At 38.1% G+C, this 26,805-nt stretch overlaps 1 protein-coding gene across 5 annotated transcripts in view; it reads right to left on the bottom strand.

The window, feature by feature from the left end:
• Window positions 1-562: 562 nt before the first annotated feature.
• Window positions 563-26,805, bottom strand: part of ASXL3 (ASXL transcriptional regulator 3) — a 126,627-nt gene continuing 100,384 nt past the window's right edge. For all 5 annotated transcript variants that reach the window (XM_065668198.1, XM_065668194.1, XM_065668193.1 and 2 more), the window contains 4 exons: window positions 20,184-20,280; window positions 19,450-19,555; window positions 12,082-14,026; window positions 563-9,435 (listed from right to left, as the gene is read on the bottom strand). In XM_065668198.1, the coding sequence (XP_065524270.1) occupies window positions 5,758-9,435; window positions 12,082-14,026; window positions 19,450-19,555; window positions 20,184-20,280 (5,826 nt within the window). In that variant the 3' untranslated portion in view covers window positions 563-5,757. The remainder of the gene's footprint in view (window positions 9,436-12,081; window positions 14,027-19,449; window positions 19,556-20,183; window positions 20,281-26,805) is intronic.

The raw sequence follows: 26,805 nt of genomic DNA, 5'->3' as shown, positions 1-26,805 counted from the left end.
TTTGCTGCTAACAAGACCCTCCGATAGTATCACATCTGAAATAATGACCACAGGAGGCTGGGCAAAAGACGCTGTTTAGGATGTGCTGCACTTGCATTTCTGAGCAGGCTTACGAAAAAGCGATTTGTTGCCCACCCTCTACCACTTGCACCCTAACCACTAGTACTCAAAGCTCTCTTTGCAGTGTAACATGATAAAAACCATAGTTTTCAACTTTCAATACAATGGCCACTGAATTTTTCACTTCAGGAAGGCCTTCCAGACTCCAAAAGATAACTGGTTTGGGGAATATAACTTGTACTGGTTACCTTTCATGTACCACGTACATTTACATTCTTCTGCTGTGGGGACGAGAAATAATGGAGACGTGTGCCTGGATTGTTGTTAAGCATGCTCTGGACAGGGTTGCAGACAGAGGCAAAGTACTAAAACACACCCAACATTACCTACCCAAACCAATATATTACTTTCATCCACAAACTATTCTGCTTACAACAACTTAATATACAACACCTAGTTTTATTTTACTAGTATAAGATGATTAATACTTGAGTTACATCAGAAGTCATTCAAACTATGTCTTACATCATCGTAATTGAAAAATCCTTTACAAAGGACTGATTTTTCTCTCACATTTCTATATCATATACCTGTACATACAATGGATGTGCACAAGCAGGATATCCTGCCTAAGGCACTGAACATAAAATAAATAAGCAAATGACAAATATCAGTTTATCTTTTTATTTTTTTTTCAGAATATTTTAATATCGAAGCCCAAGTTATTATTTTCAAGGGATAAGGAAGGGGAAAAGGAAAGGGAGAAGAGAGAAGTTATGAAGACAAATTATTTTATTTAACTTCTGGTTTTGTGAATGGTCATTTCTGTAGGCAAGAAAAGGTTGTTTTCTTAAAAAAAAAAAATAAAATAAAACAAAGAGCACCATTAAAGAAAGCATGATCCCTGAATTCTAAACAAAACACTGCCTGAACCAAAAAAATTGCTAAAATGCTTGTTTCGCCCAGTCACATCCAGTGGGGTAACAAAGCAAAGCATAACAGCATTGAACTGTAGCAACCCCGCTGAAACCAACTACACCCCCTTCTGAAGATTCAGAGAACCACTTTCTGAGCTTGTCCTGTGGGAATAATATTTTCTTTGGTAGAGGACTGAAGGAGGGTACTTACTTCACTGAATGCAGATAGAAAAAATATCTATGCACATTAGGGATCTCCCCAGTAAATCTGTATTTCTCATGCATGTTAGGTACGAGTGGATTTCACATTGCTGTTATACTGCAGGAGTAACACTGCCCTAAAAAGGCATAGAATGGCTAATGTTGAACAGATGTAAACATTCAGAATACTGACAAAAAAAAAATAAAATAAAATACATACACACAAAAAACCCTGTACTGAAAATGTGAATTGAGTTAAGTTTCCATAAAGCAGGAAAAGTATCTTACAGCAGTACAAGAGAATTATGGCAACAAAGTAAAGCACTTTTCTTGTAACATTCATGAACAGTACAAATACAACAAAGTTATTCTACGGACTAAATTATTCTTTAACTATCAAATATAGTACAAAGCGAAATATTATGTGCTATAAAAGAAGCAGCTCCTTAAATTAGACTAAAAAAATGCTTTTTTTTTCTTTTCGTTGGTTTTACAGTGACAAAGCATGATGACCAAAGACAACAGGATTTCATAGATTCAGAAACATTTAGCTACACAGGTCCATGGTAAAGCCACTGAATATTTTGTTGCTTCCCTTTCCCCCAGTGTTCTGCAGAGCCACAGAAGAAGAACTGCTGCGCTGCTGCCAGGAGACTGCAGAAGTCATTCAGTGTTCGGAGCAGGGCCCTTCACGTGTGTCAGCTAAAATGATCCCTTTCGGTGATGTTTCTCAGCTCATCTTGAGTGTTTATCCTGGTACTTCACCACACCTTGGAGAAACTGCTCAACCAGAGGCTACAATAACAATTCTGAAATTGTGCGTGTGTTCATAAGGGGAAGGGGGTGCAGCATAAGGTGATTTTACTTCAGAAATTGCATTATAAAGCACCATATGCACCAGCTTAAAAACTGTGCAAGGAATTGCAGGGTCCTGAAAAACCATCTGCATGTTCTGTAGTTTACCCTGACAACATGCACCACCCTCAAGAAGAAAGTCTATAGTACAGGGAATATACCTTTTGCTTTATGGCTCAACCTTTATTTTCGTCTTTTAAATGCTATTTCACATACTAGACCTCAGCAGATAAATAAAATGCAAACAGGGAGCATCCAGTTCACCATTTCTTAATTATTTTTTTTTTTTTTTGTTAAACATTATTTCAAAGGGAGTTTCTGCTTGGAAAATTAGTTCAGAACAGAAACACACAAACACACACACTGCAAATGCCCTAACGTTATCTGCATATCTCACAGGTATGCAATTAAAACAATAAAGAAGAAGGAAAGAAAAGAAGAGTGCTTCTCCCTCTCACCCAAAAGTGCTGCTCTGGGGGTAGGAGGGGGGAAGAATTTTGGAGATTTAAAACAAAAAAGTAAAGGTAAATTATACACGCTGGACATTGGGACACATACGTATGTACACGCAAACACAGAGCAGTGTGTTCTTAAGCAATTCTTTCACCACTTTTCAGTGCATAAACTATTAACACCCCATGGTGCAAACTGTGGGGTCATTAGAAAATACAATGTCATTGGGCCTGGAACCTGGACAATTAAGCAAACAGAAAAAAGAAGTAATTTGAAATTAACTTCTAAATGTGATTATATTCTTACTGAAGACCAAGGGTCACTCTCCCTGAAGCATTTGTGTGATACCAGAATCCAAGTAAGGTTTTCAGTCACACTAGGATTCAGTCAGGCTCCTATACCACGGCAGTTGCATTTGAGTATTTTAATATCCTAAAATTATAATCTGCAACATTTCATGACTGTTGCTAACAAATTGGTCAAATTTATTCCTGGTGCAACTCCAGTGACTCAAGAATGAAAGGAGTGGAACTGCACTACGGAAGAGTTTGGTCAGTTGTGTAATACATAACATAGCACCATCCAGTCTAATGCCATTTTAAATAACATTTTATCACAACCTCACACATGCAGGTTGCAATCCTGATACAAAAATAACAACATGACATGAATGAGTTACCTACCACATTAGTACACTCTTATCCTTCAAACAAAGTAAAACTATTTTGTGGCTGGAATTTATTTCTGTATTATGTCAGTCAATACAAGAAGTATTTCAAGATGCAAGTACAAACAAATATTGACTTATGTGCTGTGGACAGGAAAACCTGAACTAGAAATAAGGATTCCCAGCAGGCTTATATAAACATAGGTTATTAGAAGTCTAAGACTGGTTGCTCTCTTTATTTTAAATAGAAGTATCCTACCTCTACCAAGTATAAATACAACGCAATACAATTCTGATACAAAGGCTCCTCAAATGTGAATTTGATATGCATTAACTGACTACACTGATGCTTAATCATGAGTGTTTTCCAGTCACTGTTTTGTCAGAAACTGGTGTAACACTTGATGCTGATTTCCATGTCGTTACTTCTAGCTTTTTGCTTGGCTGGCTTATTTTCCTACCAGAAGACCTGAAAGTGCTGAGAAGCCATTTCTTAACTCACATGTCATATTAAGGAGTACTTTTGTATAGAAAAAATAATAACATTACTGTATCAGCAACAAATTTGTTAGTGTAATTATAAATGGCCTTTGTACCACACAGTGTCAAAAATAATCTTGATATGTTGCTAGTTACAATAAAAGAGAACATCAAGGTGCACCATAGAGCTCCCTATGACAGGAATGTATGTTGCAGATATTCCAGCTCACTTTTAAGACAATAAATGGCATTTATCATGTTTGTGAAAATGGTCCCACAAGAAAATAAATGTGGTTCCTCCATTCAGTAGAACCTCACTAATATGCACCCATGGCAGGGAGACCAGTTACAGCTTATGAATAAGTACGCAACCAAAGGTCATATAAAAAAAGTGTAGTGTAAAATGTAGCATACTTTATATTTACTAAATGTAGTTCTATCATTCACATTAATAGCTCTGAATGCAACACTACATGCACCACGAAATCCAAGCAGTACTACATCTCACACATTCTTACTACATTGCTCTCTGAAAACTGAGGAAGGAAAGTCAGTTTTCTTGAACAGACTGTAAGGTCTCGGGATTAGTGAGGTTCTACAGCAATGGGAAAAAAAAAACACATTTCTCTCTGATGCTGACATCTGGGCAGACCCAATCACATATTGGCAGATGGATGACTTGCACTCCATGTTTTGTGTTCTTGAAGTGGGAGTAAAAAAACTCAAGGTATTTTTATCTCCCCACCAACCACATGTGCTTTATCCCTTTATATTTTCCTTTTAGGTGAATATGGCCCCAAATCATTGTTTTTATTCTCTGCTGTTATGGTGGCTAGCACATCTGGAATGCAGCTATAGTCCTGAATGTAAATACAGTACAGAATAAATACTGAAGGTAACTTTAAAGATGCAGTATCCCTTTTAAAAATGCCTTTTGCTTAGAAATTTCTAAAAGGTAGGTTAAAGGGGTCCAAATTCCTTTGAGAAAACAAAACAAAAAAAAAAGTCAGTGCTGTAAGTAATTCTAAGAATTACTTTAAATGGTAAAACTTAGAGATGTTATTTAAATAGAGTAACTCAGAAAAGAGGGAAAACAAATGATAAACTAATATTCAACCAATATGCAATTAGACTCTTTTCTTATTCATTCACCATAAGAATGCACCATTTCTAGGCCATGGAAAGGCTAGAACATCCAGAATGTATTACATAAATTTGACCCTATATATAATACATATATTTGGGACTGACAAACCAAGTGGACAGATGAGGAGACAAATACAAATAAAGAGTATCTGAGTGGGAAACAGGAACAGAAGACAGCTTTCTAATCCCCAGTAGAGAAGTTACTTTCTCCAAACTCTACTGAAGCCAGTGTGATTCTAGTGTTGGTCCCACTAACCCATCACATACACGAATCCTTCCCAAGGAATCAACAAGAAGAGATGATGAGTAAGATGTGAGTTCCGCAGTCCCTGGCAGGCACGTAAGGAAACTCCTCTAACAATGTAAACTGCTTTTTTTTCCTCCAGGTGAAGTGGCTATATTTTAGCCTTAGATAGTGAAAGTCAGTTGAAGAAAGCAATCCTATCAGCAGAAAACCTGCAAACAGAAGCTACAATGGCCGATACCCCATACCTTGCCACTATCCCCCTCAGAACAGTCACTATTCAGTGTGTTATTCATTCTGCATAGTTACTCCACTTCTTGCAGTTAGTCTTCCACTCATTTTTAAGCTGCAGCTTGTATCAACTATCAAAAAGTGGAGAAAAAACGTGCTGCACTTTGTGCAAATAAATAGAAGCTACGAATGGCATGCATTAATGCCTTTTTTTTTTTTTCTTTAGCACAGCAAAATAGCTAATTGAAGCTTCAGTAACAAGGATATCTTTTTTTTCTCAAGCAACTACTACAGGTTTCCTCTTCTTCCCAGAAAATGGCACTCAGGCAGGAATAACTAAATTCTGAAAGCACCATGTTGAAGAAAAAGGAATTAAAAATAATAATAAAAATAAATCAATTGACTAATTGCAAACCATTAATGGCCTAAACTGTTCCAATTTCTGCATTCCTTTGTCCTGCTTTCCCACGCTGATAAGGGATACTGCATCTTTGATTCAGTTCCTACCGTACAACCAGACAAGCTACACACAGTTTGGAAGGCCCTATGCAGTCATCGTGACAGAAGGCTCCGCAGCCTTTGCACACGATCATGGCTTTCAGCCTGCAAGAGCATTTTAGTTCCAGTTCATCGGCATTGCTACTGTCAGCAAATTTCTGAACTGGGATCTGTGCGTTCTGGTTAGACAGGCCTGTGGCAGCATTGGAGCCACTTCCTAAAATCCCAATCGATTTCTCAATTGCAGACGCTGCCCTTTTGAAGCTTGCGCTACCAAAGTGGATTGTTGGGTAATTTCCACAGAGCTGCTGCTGCTGCTGCTGCTGCTGCTGCGGGTGCTGCGTCTGTATTTTCTGAGCAGCAAGTTGGGTAAAAGGCTTCTGTGGCTCAGAAAGTAAATAGGAAGAGAAATCTGCATTTTTTAATGCAAACGCTTTCAACTGTTCTTTCACTTCGTTCTGATCATAGGAAGCTTGTTTCATGCCCATTTCGCAGCTGCTGCTTAAACCTTCCTCAAAAGAAATAGGTTCAGATTTTATATTGCTACAGATGCTTGCTGGCTGAGGCCAACTAAGTCTTTTAGTGGTTTCCATAGTAACTGTCGGTTGTTTTTGATCAGAGGGGACTTCTGCGTTTGGGTGAGGAGGGGGAGGAGGTGGCAGGGGTGGAGGGGGAGGAGGGGGATGCACTAATGTTTTACTCTGCAGAGTTTGAGAGGCACTGGCAATGTCATCACCTTCCTTGATTTGAATATTAGGGGAAAACACACTTCCTAGCCTCAGCGGGTGCGCTGCTGTAGAAATATTCACGTCTCCCAAGCCCTTCTGTTCCAGGTGTCTGCTAAAAGCAAATGCGTTGCAGCCAGGTGGGCCTTTTGAAGTAGTTTGCAACAAAGCTGCCGTGGGAACGGGACCTCTCGCACCCATGGACATTTGGTAAAAATGCTGTCTATGTGAGGTACTAGCTTCTGCGTGAAAGCTGCCGTTTTTATCAATGTGAAACAGGCTCTGCTGGAAACTGCATGAAGGCAACGGCCTCTTCTGCTGCTTGATCTCTGGGCTGTGGGCGATTCGGCTCTGAATTGCATGTTTGTTCAGCCACTCCTGCTTAAACGGCTGACCATGCCCTAGCTGATTCATGCTGGAACTAATTACACAAGGAGCCGCTTTAACATCTGTGTCCATTGACACCTTCCCAGGCTCACATTTAATTTGAGCGTGTTCCCCTACAGTCCTGGCCATCCTCTTTTTCGGATGGTTTTCACGCTTTCTGATTTGTAGTGGGGCTATGCTGCCTGCTGCAAAGCCTTTACCATCTGGATTAGGAGAGTTGGAAGGATGTTCAACAATATTTCTCTCGGACACTGCTGTTTTACATACTGAGGTAGTTTGCAAAGGCAAGGGAAGCCTGTTAATTTCTAGTTTGGCTCCTGATCTGGGCTGCGGCAGCACTTTCTCTAAAGGCAGATTGCCTTGCAGTAACTGTGTCACTAAAGGATTGTTGGCCTCCACTGACGATAAGCGACAGCTTGAGCTCCCGGCACTGGTAACTCTCTTTAGGGTTTCTGTTGTCAGGGGCAGGGAGTCTTCCATGGAGTCCGCAATGGATGTCTTGGAGGTCTGTGGCTGTGCATTCGTGGATATTTCTGCAGCCTGGGCAGGCATTTCAGATCCTGTAAAATCCTCAGTGTCCATCCTGAAGCACTTGTCAGACTCATTAGTTTCTGATTTAACAGGAACAGCAATGCTCGTCAAAAGACTCCTGGATTGCAGTTCTGACATTTGCGTGTAACTGGAAGGTTCAGTTTTGACATTTTTCAAGCAATTTTGCTCTGAGTATTCCTTATGCTTACCGGGGTTGAGGTGGCTGACCACTGGCTGGTCTGTACTCATTGCCTCTTCATCATGCCAACAAATTCTATTGTTAGTGTTATACTGATTGGCACAGGCAGCATCCGCCTCATTTTTCAATGCTGAAGGACCTCTTAATTGCTCAGGAAAACCTTGACTGGGAGTAACCACCTCAATTAATTTATCTTGAGGAGAAAGAGGCACTTCTCGAAGACTTGAACAACCTGCCTGCAAGTTCTTGCTGTCTTGCTTTGTTGTAATGGTGATAAAGCTGGAGCTGTGCTCAAGGCTTTCATTAGACACCACTTCAGGCCTGCTTATGACAGACACCTGAGGACAGGCTATACTTTGTAAGGCAGCTTCTGTCCTTACAGGTCTGCTCTGCAGGTCAATGCTGTTCTCTGCATTTTCAACAGAAGAAGAAAGGGACAGACTGGAATTCAGAGTTGTAGTGTGGTCGACAATGACTTTGCAAGGTATAGACCTGTTCATGGCAGTTTGTGTAAAGGTCACTGGCTGAGATTTACCAGAGAGATCCATTCGGTTTCGTGCTCCAGAGCTTTTTTCTAAGAGATCAGCATTTAATTTAATAGCATTATCATAAGAGTTTATTGTCACCATATTACCAGTAAACATTGACATTGGTGGCCTTGCAACAGAATCGGCTACTGCAAGGGCCTCACTGCAACTTAAAGCTGACCTAACAGTAGCGTGAATGGAGACAGTGCTTTGCTCATTACACCCAGTTATGGCTATCTTATCAGAAGAAAATCTGTTGGTAGTCCCCACTGGGGGAATCAGTACAGAACTACCAGGGAGATGATTTGGCAAGTTATTTGCAATAGATGAAGCTGGCACAGTGGCATAATGAGTGGAGACTGCGTTATTCACATTGCTACTTGGTATCGGCAACCGTTTGTCATCAATGGCGTTTGATAAGACCGTATTGTCTAAGGAGACTGGTACGTTACTGTTATCAATACATTTTGGTCCAATGGTTATGCATGGAGTATCAGCCCCTTGGATGGTTTTCAGCATATTTATATTACAAGCTGAAACTGCTGTGTTTGCACTGTCAACAGACATTAAAACAGAGGATTTATCAACAGAACTTGCAAAAGAAAGTTCTTTAATTGCTCCAGACATAGCAGTGCTGCAAACACACACAGAGACTGAACTTTTATTATAAAGCACTGGCACACTGTTACTTTCAGTAGAGGTAGATGAAATAATTTTCTCACACAATTGTGGCATAGGTATATTTTCATCAGAACTGTGCACAGGTATCTCAGTAGCAGTTTCTGGTAATGTAGCTGTGCTAAGTGACTGCTGCAATAAAGTGGTCGTCTCACGGTGATGAGCAGACTTGTTGCTAGGGGACCTGCAGTTAGGATTAACTATAATAACACCAGTAGAACCCTCAATTTTTGTGTCAGTAGACGTTGGTATCTCCAGAGATGAGGTACTTTCCTTTGAGCTGAACTGCGACTTTGATTCTTTATTGGTCTGGAGTAAATGAGCTCTGGCTTGATGCTTTGCAAATAGCTTGGCCTTTGTTTGCTCCTTGATGTGTGCCAGAGTTCTTGTCTTCCCACCTTCGCACGGGGTCCCCATTGCTCCAGAGACTATGCTTGCAGCTGCTGCCACAGCTGCTGCAGCTGCAGCTTCTCTTTGGGCTCTTGCTTGCTGAGCTCTTGCTTTGATATCTGCAAGAGTTCTAGCACCAGTGTTTCTCCCGCTGCTGACCGATGTACTTGGGGAAACTCGAGGTTCTGGTTTAGAAACAGGTTGGCTCTTGATGATAAAAGGTGGTCCAATTTTTGAAAGCTGAATCTAAAGGAAGAAAAAACCCAATAATTTTAATGAGAACATGGACTTGCTAAAATTGCTGTCTCTCAAAGGGTTAGAGAAACGCAATGAAGGGAATTACTGTTCAGTGCAGGTGACCAGAAAAATGCTAAAATTTAATCATATTTACACTTCAGTATTTTATCATCCACTATCATGAGTAACTGACATCTGTATTAGCCTACTTATATTGATCCTACTCATAGGAACACAGATTGAAGTGGATGACAAGATGATGCTTATCTGATACAATTTGTCAGACTTGTTTGATACGCAGTGTATCTAACTGAGAAGATCAACAAGCCTAGTGCAGTGACACTGGAAAAAAGCCTATGAGTAAGTACTTGCTGCAAATGTATGGAAAAAATAATGACCATGTAGTGCTTTCCCTCCTTGGTCTCCAAAGATTAAGACATTAGGAACTGCCTGTCTTTCTCTCACATACCAGACAACAAATCTTGCCTTTAGATAGGATGAAGTAGTGTCTCCAGTGAGCCTGTTTCTCATGTTGCACCACAGAGCACTTTGGAGTAGTGGTATAAAAGAAGTGAATCACCAAAGGATACACCTTTCCCTTTGTCACTCGCAATTTTAAGAGACTTACTTTAGTCCATCTCTGGGATACCTCCTATACTACTGTACATCAAAAATAAAATCCTCAAACCTACAAGTATTATTAGTTTTAAATACCTAAAACTTTAAACAAAATAATAACCTGTAAAATCACTGGCATTTTTTGTATGTTTACAGTTAGTCATATCTGTTTTCAGGATTAGAGGTTAAAGCCCTGGGACCACTTTATAACTTAAAAACTCTCTCAGAATACCCAAAGGTTGGCAAAAAAAAAAAAAAAATATATATTTCTTAAAAGGAACATGTGTTTACTGGCTGGCCACAGTAAGAGGGCTTGGTGGTCAGTGCTGTGACTTCTCTTCTGAAAAGAACTAAGAAAAGACCTAGGTAATATTTGTAGAAAAGGTAGTCATAAGGTATGACGGGAAGTGACAGTTGTATAGCAGAATGACTTAGGAGACCTGGGGTTCCTTTTCCTCCTTTTATTACCAAGGATAGGTTTTTTTTGGTGAGATGACCCAAGAGCCAAATGTCTATTACACAAAAAGCCATACCAGAATTGATTGTACAAAATTACTTTTCAAAATGCTTGCCAATCTTGCAGTATTCTCATTCACTGGCTGGAGGCTCCAGGGAGATTCAGCTCTTAAGACTGTGCAAGACTAACAGCATGTGATTTTCCATGAGGGATCAGTGGAAATCAATATTAAAATGGCATTGTAATATATAACTCTATGCTGGTCTGGAGGGCTGGGATACTTCACTTTTTCTAGCAGTCAAATTTTTGGTTTATAAATAAACATGCCTAATATTGTGAGTCTTTAACATTTACATGAACATTGAGTAACACAAGCTCACAATCACTTCAAAACATTTTGCTTTCTGTTTCAGTAACATCTTTTTTCAGTTTCTGCTTTGCATGAACAGAACTGCTAAAGCTTTAAGTGCTTGATTATTTTTATTATTATAGTCATGACCTTTTTTATTCCCGAGTGATCTAGTTTCCTTTGTGCTTAGAGAGTGATTAGAATTTATTAGGCTAGTCAGAGACCTTCCAAATATGAAAGAATATCACTAAACTCAGAATGGACTAACTTACAATTGCATCACTGCTCGTAAAAATAAATTAGTTGAGATATGCTTCTGCACTAGTGATTAAAACAGTTAGCCTATTTGCCCTCCCAGCCATATTAACGATGTTCAGTGACTGCAGCAGTTAAAAATAAATGCAGAAAAGGGCATTTCTGAATAATCAGGAAGTAATATTGAAAAGTCAATAGCCTAAGTTCAGCAAATTGGATCTAAACCTTGGCTGATGTCATCATGTACAAAATTAAAAGGGCCAAAACGCTGAGCCTATATATAACTAAATCTATAGATTTCTGTTAGGAAAAAATAAAAAAAGCTTTCAACTGGAATCCACTTTCTTACACAGCAGAATGATAGACATAAAAATGTTTGCTTAGTTGGTGGTTTTTTTTTACCTTTTGATTTGCCATTAACAAAGATATGTATATATATATCAATTAGACACTTCCCCCTGATAGCCAGGTCTACAGTGAAATCTTCTACTTCAGTCTACCCCAAACCCTGGGCTTGCAAAGGGATCTCCAACTATTCTGACTATAGGTTCTCCTGGTGGATGAAGGCACTGTTTTTTTTCTTGGTATTGGTTATGGTAATATTTATTATTCATGCTTGCTGGAGAAGTCATATGCAGGAGAACAAGTGGATAATACAGTTGGGCAATAAAAAACCCCAATAGCACTGTGTAAAAGATGGGGAAGCTCTTGAATTAGGCTGAGCCATAGGTCCTGGAAAACTTTCCCTCACACAAAAGCAGTTCTGCAGCAAAGACCATGATGGAACAACTATAGGTATATTTATATCAGAAGTAATTTGGCATGGTAGGAATGTAATAGTAAAGCGAAACCATCGAAGCTAACACCCCTCATACATCCACAAAAAATATACCATGCACTGTGTCTGCATGCTGTCAGTAGGAGGGAGATAATAAACTTTTAGTTTGTAAGCCAGCCTGTTTATTCATTACTTTACCTTAAGCGGTGGAACTCGGGGTTCTTCCCTGGGTGGCTGTTCTTTCTCAGATGGACTCGTTGATGAAGCACTTCGGTTAGGCTGATCATCATCTATTCTAGCTCTCTTCTCTTTGCAGATTCCAAAACTGTGCTGTTCTGTTTTCCTCTTTGGGATTTCTGAGTCTCTACTTTCATTCCTCACTTCAGGTGATTTTGTGGGTTCTAATGACTTGGAAGAATGTGAATTCTCCAGACGGCTTTGGGTGCTGCCTGTTAGCTTGTGAGATTTACTTCTGCATGCTTCAGAGAACGTAGCTTTCTCTAGAGATGAGGTATATAGTTTATCATGTGGCTTTGATGGAAGCAATTCAATATTTTTGCCAACTGATACTTCCACAGCTACCTCTGATGGCAAGAGTGTACCCTTCTTGTCACCTCTTTGTTGAACACTGTGATTTTTATTTTTCATCACCTCTGGAGGAGAGTGCTCTGGGATGGATGCAATGTAGGATTTATCCATTTCAGAATGTGATTTACATGGCTGATCACTGAGGGTTTTGTTTTGGGGCTCTTCCAATACTGAAGTATCAGGTGTAATTGTTAGTGGACCAACTTTCATATTTTCAGGGACACTCTGAAGTTGCTTTGGCTGAAGAACAAGATTTTCTTCTTGAACCACCTTAGGAATGACAGAGCTTTCTTCTTTCACAGAGGGAAGGGAGTCTTCTGACATACATGGTGATTTCCTTTGTTGCAGAATAAGTCTTTCATTGCCTGGGGAATTGGAAACTGGAGATGTCTCTGATGGAAGAGGCAAACTGTTTGCCATGGATGTTTCCGAAGTTAGAAGAACAGAAGATACTGAAGATGTCTCTGACGTTAAAGGCAAATCGGACATAGGAGATGTTTCTGATGTTAAAGGTAAATTAGAAGCTGGTGATGCCTCTGATGTTAAAGGTAGATTTGACATCAGAGATGCTTCTGAGGTTACAGGTGAGGTGGACATTGGAGAGATTTCTGACATTAGAGGTGTGGGCAAGTTTTCATCACTGGCCTTTTGCTGAATATCACCTTCAATGTTTTCGGTACTGGACACTTCGGATGAGCAAGCTGTTTCAAGAGATGCTGGGGTACAGGGTTCCTCTGAAGTCGACTGAGTATCTCCTCCAGGAGAGGCAATACAAACACAGGGTCCTTCTGGACTTCCAGAAGAAAAGGAAGTTTCAGAAATACAGGCATTCTCAGATGACTGCTCCTCAGGGTCACTTTGAAGCTCCATATCAACTGCAATGCCTCCACCAGTGAACAAGGACCCTTCCACAGCAGTAGTTTGCATTTCTGGTGCAATTAGCTCTTTTGCAGACTCAGAGTCCTTCTCTGCTGTATCACTGCCAGAGTTTGTGGATGAAGCTGATTGTGCTGGTGATACGCAATCCTCCAGCTGATCTATCACAACAGACATCTCTTCCTGAGGGCATTCTGACTTCAACTCAACTTTAATTTCAATGTGAGATACAGTATCAGTTACATCATTCATCGTGACACAGGACTCAGTGCTGTCTGTAAGCTGTACTGCTTCCGTTTCTTCACTTGTGCCAGCTGGACTAACTGACTCTTCAGAAAACTCATGTTCTGTTTTGTGGTTCTCCTCTTGGCATTCACAAATACTTGTCTCAACCTCTTCAGCAATCTCCTCCTGAATGATTGATTCTTCAGGTATCAGTATATCCTCTGAGTCTGCCGTTAGATCCTTGGCAGGAACCTGTTCCATACTAGGAAGAGATGGACAATAATCTCTCTCTGGTAAGGGTGGAATTTTAGCACCTTTCTCTTCTTGGTCCTCAGAGGTTCCTTGCTTAGAAGGACCAGGTGTGCCAGAAGATCCACACAGAGAATTGCTTTCATCTTCATCATTATTTTGCACCGCAGTGAGTTTCACTGATTCCCCTCGTGACAATCCCAGTCTAAAACACACAAATAAAAAGGTCTTTTCAACACAGACATGATAAAGGCACAGGATCATCTTTCTTGCCCACATATGTTATTTTAAAAAGGCAGATTTTACAGTTTAAAGTAATTAAGTGGTGTCTGACTGATTTCTACATGATTTTATATATTTTGGAAACCTAACTACACAGATTTTCTTATCAGTTTAAAAAAAAAACTTAAGTGTTCTAAAAATAAGTAATCTATTACTTATTATTTAACTATTTGGCACTTCAATGAAACAAAACAATAAGGTACACAGGTTCACCACTACTCACTCATACTATGTTTAATTTTATTTTTTCAAATACCAGCACAACACTGCAGTACTACTACAGCATGCATTGCAGGGGAGATGCACAACTCTATCTTCACCAGTAACAGTTCTAAAGGAAACCCATTTTTTTCCTCTTACATCTGAATTAAGGGTCAACTTAGCCAGCACTATGGCTTGAATGCTGCATCTGAAATTAATAAGGGAAAGCATGCATTTTGGTTTTGTAATTTGACAGTAATTTAATTTTTTTTATGAAAATCAAAATAACTCCACTCCAGCTTTATTTTACAAGTCAAGAGTCAATTATGAACATCTTGGAAAACAGCTTGTGTGGTTTTGCTCCTTTCTGTCAGCAAACTAAATACTTTATTAAGATAAAAACTATTTCTAAATAAACATATTGATGTAGATACTGTTAATTTGATTTCATTATAATTTAAAGTTTAATATTCTTAAGAAGCTAAAAAGACACATATTTATAATCTATGAATTCATTCTCAGAGATGAAGAGTAAAGGAACCATTTCTATGTGTACTTTTCTAAAAATCTTTTTACCTTTGGTCCTGAAGATATTACTTAAAAAAAAAATGTTTTATTGCTTCAGTAGAATTAAAAAAACCCCAACAAACCAAAACAAACCAAATACCAACGGCTGAAAAAAATAGCTATTAAAAAATGTACGCTCTCTGACACTCTCATTTTCTTCTAAGGACTGTGGGAGTAGAGGTGTTCAGCAACTTTGGTAAGATTTTCCAAACAAACTTTGTGCATCAGCAGTTCCATAACACATTCACACAAAAGCTTGGTTGGAAGCCTTCAAAGAATTTTCATGGTCTTAAGGATCTTCAAATCTAATTAACAGAAGTTTGATCCCTGTTCTTATTTTAATCAGAAAAGAAAGAATAATACAGAAATAAGTGAGCATAAAAGATATACAGATATAATCCACTGTGTGGTCTGGTTGATATGCTGGAGGGAAGGGATGCCATCCAGAGGGACCTTGGCATGCATGAGAATTGGCCAATGCCCACCTCATGAAGTTCAGCAATGCCAAATGCAAGGTCCTACACCTGGGTTGGAGCAATCCCAGGCACAGCTACAGATTGGGCAAAGAAGAGATTCAGAGCAGCCCTGCAGAGAAGGACTTGGGGGTGCTGGTCGATGAGAAAATGAACATGGGCTGGCTTCAGTGTGCGCTCGCAGCCCAGAAAGCCAACCGTATCCTGGGCTGCATCAAAAGGAGTGTGACCAGCAGGTCGAAAGAGGTGATCCTGCCCCTCTACTCTGCTCTTGTGAGACCTCACCTGGAGTATTGTGTGCAGTTCTGGTGTCCTCAACATAAAAAGGACATGGAACTGTTGGAACAAGTCCAGAGGAGGGCCACGAGGATGATCAGGGGACTGGAGCACCTCCCGTATGAAGATAGGCTGAGAAAGTTGGGGCTGTTCAGCCTGGAGAAGAGAAGGCTGCATGGAGACCTCGTAGCAGCCTTCCAGTACCTGAAGGGGGCCTATAGGGATGCTGGGGAGGGACTCTTCATCAGGGACTGTAGTGACAGGACAAGGGGTAACGGGTTAAAACTTAAACAGGGGAAGTTTAGATTGGATATAAGGAGGAAATTCTTTCCTGTTAGGGTGGTGAGACACTGGAATCGGTTGCCCAGGGGGGCTGTGAGTGCTCCATCCCTGGCAGTGCTCAAGGCCAGGTTGGATGAAGCCTTGGGTGACATGGTTTAGTGTGAGGTGTCCCTGCCTATGGCAGGGGAGTTGGAACTAGATGATCTTGAGGTCCTTTCCAAGCCTAACTATTCTATGATTCTATGATGTATTTCAGAAGCTGTGTCTTTCTTCTATATAGACTATAGGTTCCTTATATAGTGGAAGTTTAGGTTATAGGTTTAGCTAAGTAAAGTTTAATTTACGTAGGCGTAGGTGAGTAACTTACTTCCTCTATAATTCCTTGTGTAAACAAGCAAAAGTTATCTCAAGAAAATGAGGAGGGAGAAGAAAAGAAATCCACTGCATTACTGAAAACTGAAACAGTGGTTTATTTTCTCTAGGTGGCTTATATCACAAAAAGATATTGCCTGATAGTTATCTTTCGGAATGAAAAACAGCAAAGAAATGAAGGATGGGATAATGGATAAAGCTGAATGCAACTCTCACATGGACACTGCACAAATATGCGCATTCCAGTAACATCCTGAAGAGGAAGAAGTATAAACAAAAATAAGATTATGTAGGATTAAGGCCAGAAGAACATATACTGAATCTCAATCATTTTTTACAGTATTGTAAATACTACCATCTTGAAGAAGACACTGCGGTGCAGAAAAAGGCTTTCAAAGAAGACTCGAGATCAGCATGCTTAAGGCAATCTCAGATTGCAAGATGAACAGCTGATTTGTCTTCTTCCTTAGAGAAATAGACACCCAAAGTTCACAAAATAGCACAATAATAGGACAGCAGTAGAGAGCCACCAGTGAAAGTGCTAAGGACAGGATTCGGCTGGCAAAGTAAGGGCAGTCAGTCATCAAACCAAAAAACCTCAAATAGCTACTCAGTGACATATGGATGTTGATATTCTAGTGCTATGAAAAGTAATACTTGGAAAAAAAATAATAATTAAAAAAAGAAAAAAAAAAAAAAGGAAGGATTAAATCAGCAATAAAATTTAGAGGAGGTCTATCCAAAATTAAAGCTTTGATTTTGTGAGCTGGCAGTACTATTCTGACATTTAACTCTCTTAAGATTGGGAAAAGAAATTATATATTGAGACAATAGACTATAACACTTGCCATCCTGGGGCAACAAGCCAGAAGAGTGTGGATTTCTGGCAATTTGCGTTAGCTGATCCTAGATAAATGACAGCAGAATGAAGTTTTTGTTATCTAAAGAAAGTCAGAAAGAGGAAAAATAAACAACCATAAGGAAATGGAAAGAGAACATAAATGGATGGAAGTAAACTACAACTGACAGTCCCATCATAAACAGCCTGGGTACAGATAAGATCAAACACAAGAAACGTAATGTACAGAGCCAGCATGGAAGAAGCACTCTAAAGTCTTTGAATGCCATGAACTGAGGAGTGTGTAAAAATGTTTACAAAGATTCTGCATCTATTAATGGTCCTTCTCTAAATATAAGGTGAAACTTGAATTTACATACAGAATATTAAAAGATCAAATTAGCTGAAGTCAGAGCAAAAATACCACACTGACTGTAAAGTAAGCAATTCTGACTGCATGTGAGAAATAGATTGGGAAGCTTTCAAAATCTGCAACTTCAGTCAATCTACATATCTGAAAAAAGATAAAGTTTAAGCAAACTTAAAAACCAAAGTGAAAAAAAGGTGAGAGAACTCAAACAAGGTGGAAACTATAGCAAAAGCTAACATTCAGACAGCACATGAGAAAAAATACTTAAATCTGGCCAAGCAGCAAAATAGAAGGATTTGATCACATAACAGCCAGGAAGAAGAATGCAGGGGATTCAACAGAAGTTGGGGAAAGGGCAGGGCAGACCAGATTCAATACTGTAGTCAAAATGGAAATTATGTGCAATATGACATTTTGCATAACAATGCTGATGTCAGGAACCTATCAACTCAAATGACATGTATCACTGCAGACTGAGTAATTATCTGCCAACCATTATAGTGCCCAGCACTCGGCTAGCACGGCAGGACTGCTGGCTTGGTAAAATTATGAGTATCATTGTGCATGTGACAGCAATTTGTGACTGAGGAAGAGGCTTCAGCTAGAGTGAGGTACTCATGCTTTGCTGGTACTAAATTTATTCTTCTCTTGACATGCATAGTGAAAAGCCACTATATTCCTTATTTAAAAACCTAATTAATATATTTTTATACTAAAGGGATCAACACCTAGACTACATACATTGAGGTCTCAAAGCTGTTAAGTAAGAAATTAAGCACTTGACTATAAGAAAGTCTGTCCATTTGCTGCCTTGCTTTCAGTACATTTCCCAGTGGCCCAAGGCAGTAGACTGTGAGAAGTGGCATTGTTACTACAGAAACACTCAAGCTAATGTCTTAACTTTTAAGTTAATCACTTATATGAAGAGTTCCCTGTGACCTGGATTTCTTAACTAAAAAATATTTATGAACAAAACTAAGACATCTTGTGATGATGGCTCCCATGGCACAGTTTTGTCTCCTAAGTATTATGGATAAATTCCATTAAAACATTACAGAAAATTAAATAAAAATCAGTAATTTTTAAAGAATTAGCCTATATTTTGTAATAATTAACACTTTAAATACTTAATATTTTAAAAAAGAGAGATGTAATTCTAGGTATTAATGAATTAACCTTTTAAAGCAATTTTATAAGGAAGATTCTTGAATTTAAACCAAGATGTGAATCTCCTTAAATTCTGATTTTAAGAAAACCGTGAATATAAGAACTGAATCTTAGGTGCTGCAGAATGTTATCTTTGTATCATTGTCAACGAAATTGTGCTGACTTACCCCAGTTATGCACCTGGAGTGATACCAGCCCATTAATTTTAGTCTGTTAAGGGTATTTATTTATTCTTCGCATCGCACTTCTAAAATTAGATGGGTCATTGTCACTTTCATTTGTCTCTAGCTGATGTTTCTCCTATGTCACATATTCCACTCCATCAAAGGGAGTCAGTCAAACAGTGAAACAACAACAAAAAATCTATTCCATTTTAGAAACTCTGCAAGTATCTTAGAAAAAAATAAAATTAATAAAAACACACCACAGCAACATCTCCACTGGTCTTCTAGCCTGCAGTCTCTGCATTTATATTTTGCAGGAGGGGACAATTGCCCTAATGCTCTCCTTAAAAAGCTAATTAAAAATACTCACATGCTTCAGCCTTGTGTCTTAAGCTCTCCTTGGAATGAATTTTTATGGATGAGTTATGAACCTTTAAAAATGCAATTGCAATGCAAGTGCAGACACACAGCTATAATTCTATCCACAGCTTCATACACTGGGCAATGACTGCCTTTGATAACTGCTTTATTAAGTTTTACAGCATATGACTGTGCTATGTGAAGCAGAGAATTATATTTTCATTTCCTCCTAAAAGAAAATAATAAAAAAGTGCTTTTATTTGCTACAATACTTACTTTTCACCATAAAACCTTTCAAAGAATTTTTCTTTCCAAGGTTCTGTTTTCTTTTCCTTTTCAATCTCTTGCCTGATGCGTAGCTGCATTTCTGGTGTAAATTCACCTAAAAAACAAATACTAACATATTGAATAAAAGGTGTCAAGGATTAGCTTAATATGGGCAATTACAAATTACAGATAGAAAGATGACACACAATGATTTCTGCTATAGTCATCCAACAAATAAAAATAAAGAAAAACAAAAGTGAGTGTGACATAGAAAAATTTAATTTGCTTGTCATGGTTTAAGCTGAAACTGAAAAGTCCTTGACTGAAGTAAGCATTACTTAGCAACAACTAAAAACACTGGTGTGTTACCAGCATTGTTCTCAGACTAAAGCAGCACTGCACCATCTACTAAGAAGGAGAAATAAAACTGTTGCAGCTGAACCCAGGACATTATTATATAATATCAGTATTTTAGAAGTATATTGGTGAGATTTAGTTGCATGCATTTATGTTTCCAAGGCTGGCAGTGATGAAAAAGCTTCGTTTCTTTTTAAACTGTCAGAATAAGCTGCCACAGCAAGCTGTAAAAGCATACAGTAAGTTAAAAATGGAATCCGCAATTTTGCTGAATTACTGGTGTAGTACACTTTCTATTCGAGGAGTATTTCTCAAATGTAGAAACAGGGATGTTCTTCATAAAAACAATTAACCTTTGGTAAATCTGAGAACAAGTAGACAGTTACCTTCTGCCAATCGCTGTTTCCACCCCTGTGCTGCATATGCGAAGAATTCATTATTTAGAGCGGAACTACTGAGGCGCAGAACTCCATCACTTCCCATCTAGAAAATAAGCCGATGGAAGCAGAAGATAGTGTCAGAAATAGTGCCAGCTAAGATTACATAAAAAATGAGAGTTCCAACTAAGTGAAATGAGGAGGGTTAGGGAGTGGGAAAAACAAACAAATGCCCTACTACTACTAAAAGAATTTTCATTACAGTTGTTACTGTAAATGCAAGTAGGCTAATCAAGCAGCAGTATGCTCTCTTCAGTCATCAGTACCACTGAAGATAACTCAGTTTACAACTGACTGATGTGTTTTAATCACAGCTGTCTGTCTTGAGCCTATGTCTAGAGCTGTTGTACACAATCAAAAATCAAGATCATTATTGTACTTGTGCATCTGCCTGGAATATGGTACAAAACAAATTAATTAGAGGTAATAAAGACAGTAACTTTGCTCTTTCTAAACAAACACTCATGTCAGCTAATATGCTGTACTGGCAGAAGAGTGGATAACAGGCAACCTTAACAAAATAACTGATGTAAATTCAGCATTAAAACCAAAACCAGCTATACACATAATTTTATAGACATCAACAGTAAAAACTATGGAAGAACATTATAATTATTTTTACCTTCTACATCTGTCAGACATTCAATGCTAAAGCACCATTAAAAGTCTTAATCACAGTGTTTTCTACAATAACTTTTAAAGCAATCCAACTGTTGAGCTTTCTTTTACCATAACATTTAATGATTATTTTCAGGTTATGATGATATGCCTGACTATTGAAAGAATCCCAGTAAATGTAAAATGTAATTATATAAAACAAATTAGCAGTGGGTATCGCCTCTGGCATGGCAAATAAACAGACAATAAAAACAAACTAAAAAACAAAGAGGGAAAGAGAGGAAGCACCAGAGGAGGTAACACTGCTAGAACAAACACTCTCATTATTTTACATCCTGTAAGGTAACTAAGAGATAAATATTTGACAACACCATTTGTGATCTAGCATAAAACCCACCACATTTTCCAACATATTAACAAGTTTTAACTGCATAATATCCCCTGATCCTCAGTGCTTGTTTCTAACAGGAACCAGAAAGAAGCAGACGTGTTAGTAATATTAAATGATATTTAGCTGTTATCTCTCTTGCTGAGCTCTATATTTCACTGACAATACTGGCCCTGCTTTCAGACCAGTCTTGGCTAATATGCTCACCGCCTAGCTGACACCTTGTCCCACAATCATCTCATAGGAGTAAACCAGAAAGATGTGAAGTAGTAAAAAAAGAAATAGAGTGATAAGCATGGACTCTGAAAAACTAGCAATGCTAAAGGTATTCTATCACAGCAAGAGAACACTATGTGCATGGTACCAGGGTCCTTCAGCAGGATATGAACCTACATACTGCTGCTTGTGATTTCCTGCTATATGGAATTTTTTTGCCAACAGATCATAGGATTTGCATTGGAATAGGGTGGATATATAATTCTACACTCTTTATGATGTGCATTGTGGAACACATGCATACTAATTACAGTTAGGCTATGACTAATCCTGAAACTGGAGAAAAGCTGGAAAGAAACAGTGGAACATGAAGCAGAAACAGCAAGAAAATAAAATCAGTGAGACAAGACAAAGGCCATAAAGAACATGTACTTATTGCATAAATCAAATTGGTATGACCCATTAGCTTCTTTCTGCACAAATGAACTTTTCCAGAAATACTTAAATTCCAGAATGAATATATTAAAGCAAGATTCTTAGACACCGGTGCCTCTTGCTTCTGAATACACAAACTAGTATATGGTTGAAGATGGCACTTACATGATTTCCTAAAAAAGGTAAGAAAAGAAGTTACAAAGAAAAGAGTCACAAGTTACTAAATAAACAATTCTTTGTTCTCAAAGAAAGGTGCTGAAGCTACCTTCAGTTTCAACATAAAAGAAGATGAAACACCCACTCATGTCAGCATAGGGTTTACTCCTAACTTCAGTAAATTGAAGATTTTATATCTAAGCCTGACAGTGTCTTGCTGGAAAGAGTAATACAGACATGAATTTGTTATTATTGTATTTAACCTTATTTAACTGTAAGCTGTCTCTGAAAGGCATGGTCCTCCTGAAACTCCATTGCTCAGCTGATGCCAAACACTCTAGCCATGTCAACAGCCAGATCAACAAATCTCATAGGAAATTTGTGGACAATAATTTTCTGTTAAATCAGCAAGACGATCAACTTAGCCTAAGGTCATATGATTATTAGATCTTATGCAGAGTTGAAATGTACCATAAGAGGTGAAAAGAGAATGCCACTTTTCAGCAGCAATCCACTTTCAGATTGCATTAAACACCACACGAAACTGTAGCAAAGTGTGATTGAGCTATTTCACTATGCTGCATAAATCAAGAACATTACGAAGACTGCCAAGTGATATTACCAAGTGAATACAAGAAGAATAGTATTAACTTTGTAGTAACCCTGTTATTGTAAGGACATGAGAAAAGCGAGGTCTGTGGGAAAAGTTACTGCATCTTTTATTTCATTGGTTAATATACTTGGAAGAAAGTGCCAAGGTTTTGGGTGCACAATTTCTTACAAGGTGTGAAAAAGAAACTGCAAACCCCAAGCTAAATACTAGAAAGAGGTTCAACCAAATTTAAATGTTAACTAGTCCACTTGAGAGAGAATCACAGGATAGAACCTCAGAACAGAAAGCAAGTGTTAGGAAGGTCATAGGTAAAGTTCATTAGTTCTTGTGGACCAGAAAAAATACCAAGTAATAGGTACCTGTGGAAGAAAAGGGGGGTGGGAAGGTATGTGGCAGAGAGGGAACAAAGGAGAATAGCAGATAGGAACAATGAGAAGATTGTAGTAGGTTATCTAAGAAGAAAAATTAGTACAGGTCAGCTAGCAATAGAACAAGAAATCATTTGTGGACTGTATCAGAAAACAGATGCACATTGCATTGAGCGCTTTAGGTATTAACTGTAACAGTTTACAAGTATTAGGGAACAAGGTTGACAAGATTGAAAATACAACATTAAAGATGCTTAGGTAAAGAAAAGCAAGAAGTGCAAACTCAAGAAGTCACTTGAGTCACTCTAGTGACTTGATGATAGTCACTGCCTTTGATGAAGTGGCAGAGGACGGAGGATCTTTCCTGAGACCTATACTCATGGGACCACATAACTCATGGAAGATTTAAGTAGCTGGAACAGCTGAAACCCAGACAGAAGAGCATAGAATGACACAGAAGATGGAAACACACTAAATAATTAGAGGAGAAGCATCCATTTATTTTGACCTGATATGAAAGATTCATTTCAGGTTGAAACACTATGAAGGGAAGTCATCATCATCTAGACTTAATACACATAATTTAGGGGAAGAGTTATCAATGGAAAAATGCAGGAAATAAAGAGACGGCTAGTCTCAGTGATTTTGCCAAACTTGCTCAGAAATTTGAGATCAAAGAAAACTTATGCTGGGAATGGAAGAGGGAGAATTTATTCAGTCAGTTAAAGCTCAAAGAAAAAAGCACAGGGACAAAAAAGATAAAGGAACTCATAATTGCCAAAGAACTAAAGTGAATGAGACAGAAATTTTCAAAATGGTCAATTTTGAAATACTAAGCAGAAAGCAGATACACTACCAAATGAGGAAAACAACCCAAACTAAACTAACAAGAAATTCAATAGCTTAGCTATTTTGATTCTAAACAGGGAAAAAATGTTTGAACAAGTTAGAACAGACACAAAATGAGCAATTTTACATCTAGTTATTTTGAAAGAGTCTGTCACAAACAGCAACTCTAACAAAGATGTTTTAGTCATTTTCTCAATACTCTATCATGTGAAATCAGGCTGACATTTTTTTGCGCTGTTAAACTTGGAAGGACTAAGAGCTAGCATATTAGCTAACAACCTCTGCTGAAATCTTCCTTTCTTGCCTCACCCAGAGAACGCATTTTCACCTAAGACAAAAGATTAAAGTGGAAATTGAAGATTTTGAAGCCAAAGGGTGTATCTACTCTCCAAGCTCTGATGATAGAGACAGAGCAATTAACCACTAGGTCTAAATTAGGATTTGAAGAAACATGGCAATAAAGCAGTTCTTAAATACACTATTAATTTTTATGGTGTTTAAAGAATGCTGTCCAACAGAGACAATGTGTTAATGAGCTGGAACAAAAACACTTTTCTTGGAAAGTTTATGCTTTATTCTGTTGAGCTTTAAATTTCTGTTTTCTGATTATACACAATAGTAGAATTATATATTCTAATTAATGCTTCTGTGCAGAATTCATAATGGCTTTTAAAAGTTCCTCTTTTTATGGAAAGCAAACAAAAAAACACCCAACTGCAAAACATATCTGCTAAAATGCAACATGCGTTTGCATTACAAAGCAAATGTCAAAGCTCTTATCAAAAGGAACTGAGTAATCTTTCTATGAACAACAACTCCAATTATTTTCCTCTAAGTTCCACTGAAAATTCTCTTCGTACAATAAGGCAGAGATTACTTTTGTAGCTCAACTGTAGCGCAGCGGTGGTTTAGTAGGAATACAGCAAGTACTGCATAGGGGTGTACTGTAGTTTACCTGATCTTGGCTAGAACGTTTGAAGAAAAGGAATTAGCAAATGTATTATTTCTATCTCTCCTTCAAATGATTCAAAAGTGTCCTAATGTATTTATAAAACTACTAATGATCTACAATATATAGTTCCTGTGTAGTATAACATGTTTCCTACATGAAAGCTTATGTGTGAACATACCGCCATTTGACCATAATATCTCATAATACAAAACCAAAAAATTAGGGAGAGAAGATTCATTCAAATTAAGTGTTCAGTACCACTCAAGTAATTACACACTTTCTACAAACTGCTGCTAATTCTCTTTTATTCTTTTATATTTTATCTCAGAAGAAGAACAGTTCTATAACTCACAGACTTCCCCAAAGGTATGTGAAAAGAGTTATGTTCAAAGGATGAAAGGTATGAGAAAATACATTTTGATTCTTTTGCATTAAAGGCTCCAAAATACTAAAATTGAAAAATTTAGCAGCATTTACATCACACAGAAAACAACCCACATTTTATTTATGTATGTAGAGAGACTCCCCTGTTGTGTTGTAACATAGACCAAATGCTGTTCTCCAGTAATGTGCACCAGCATCAAACTGATCTGTGATGAATTTATAGTGCAAATGTAGCATCTTAGCGACTGACTTTCTGAAGGCAAACACTTTGAAAAGTTGGCTAGACAGCATGCTGGGCCCGGCTCATTTTACTCTTGACAATCATAGAGCAAAAGTTCACAGGTGACAAAGGAGAGCTGTATCTGTATTTCCACCCCTCTCCTCTTCCTTCTTCCCTGTTCCCACCCCCCCAAATCTGATATTAAGGGGAACTCTCTCCAAGAAGCAGAATTGTTTGAGTCCAAGTACACAGAAATAAAGACTTAATTTACTTACTCTGTATCAGCACTCTGGAAGAGACAACTGTGTCCACATTCATGTTTGTTGATCCTATAAATTTCCACCACTTTTCTACTGGTGATCACAAAGTCTGATGCATTAATTATTCCTTCCTGCCATAGTGACTTTCTCAAAAAACATATCTCACTGTGCTTAACACCAGGCTTGGTGATTCATATTGTAACAGGACTGAACTGCCTTCTCATTTAATGTCCCCATTTTTTAAAATAGGCTACCTGCTCAGATCACATTAGCCACCCAAATACAGATGTAAGTAGTAACTATTTACAGATATCAACTATATTAATGGAAAACACTGACCATAGGCCTGAACTGTATGTGTGATGTTATTTATATACATGGCCCAATAGTATGGGTAAATAATAAAACAGAACAACACAAAACAAGATAAATAAAATAAATTAAAATAAATTAAAATAAAATAAAATAAAATAAAATAAAATAAAATAAAATAAAATAATACTGTTCTGCGGACCACCCCAAAACAAGTTTATAAAAGGAGATGTTAAAGAAGAGGCCACTGCAATGACAGTGGTGTATTTATCTCAGTCTTTGATGGTTGAACATTAGTGCAAGAGCTACAAATGGTACGTAGGAGGACTTGGAAGATTTAGTTGACAACATTTTGACTTAATTGGCAAAATGGATATCTGATAATTCATATAAGTGATAGTAATACAAAAGACAAAAGCTTGTTTGGGGATAAAAAGGAAGAAGAAATGACAACAGAATAAAAAAAAAAGGTTTTAAGTAGTAATACTTTCATAAATGCAGAATTAGTTGGGAGAATCCCCAAGAACATGATGCTTGGGAAAAAGGAGTTAAAGAAACCTCTCTGTACTTTAAATAAACAATACTGACCACACAGAGTGCAAAGCCTCCTGCAAAGAAATAATGGGGATTGTACAATGAGACCACATTGTCTTAGTTAGAACCTCACTGTTGATCTCACAGCATGCAGGGAATGGAAATGAGGTCAACTTACTAAGCAAAAAATAGCACAGCAGAACACAGTATAATGGGCCAAAACCAGACATAGTGGGCAAGGGACACATCAAACTCCAGAAGAAATA

The sequence above is a fragment of the Lathamus discolor genome, chromosome 2, assembly GCF_037157495.1.
Source record: "Lathamus discolor isolate bLatDis1 chromosome 2, bLatDis1.hap1, whole genome shotgun sequence".
Taxonomy (NCBI): Eukaryota; Metazoa; Chordata; class Aves; order Psittaciformes; family Psittacidae; genus Lathamus; species Lathamus discolor.
The sequence above is the reverse complement of the archived record's forward strand: the minus strand, read 5'-3'. Positions and strand labels throughout refer to the sequence as shown.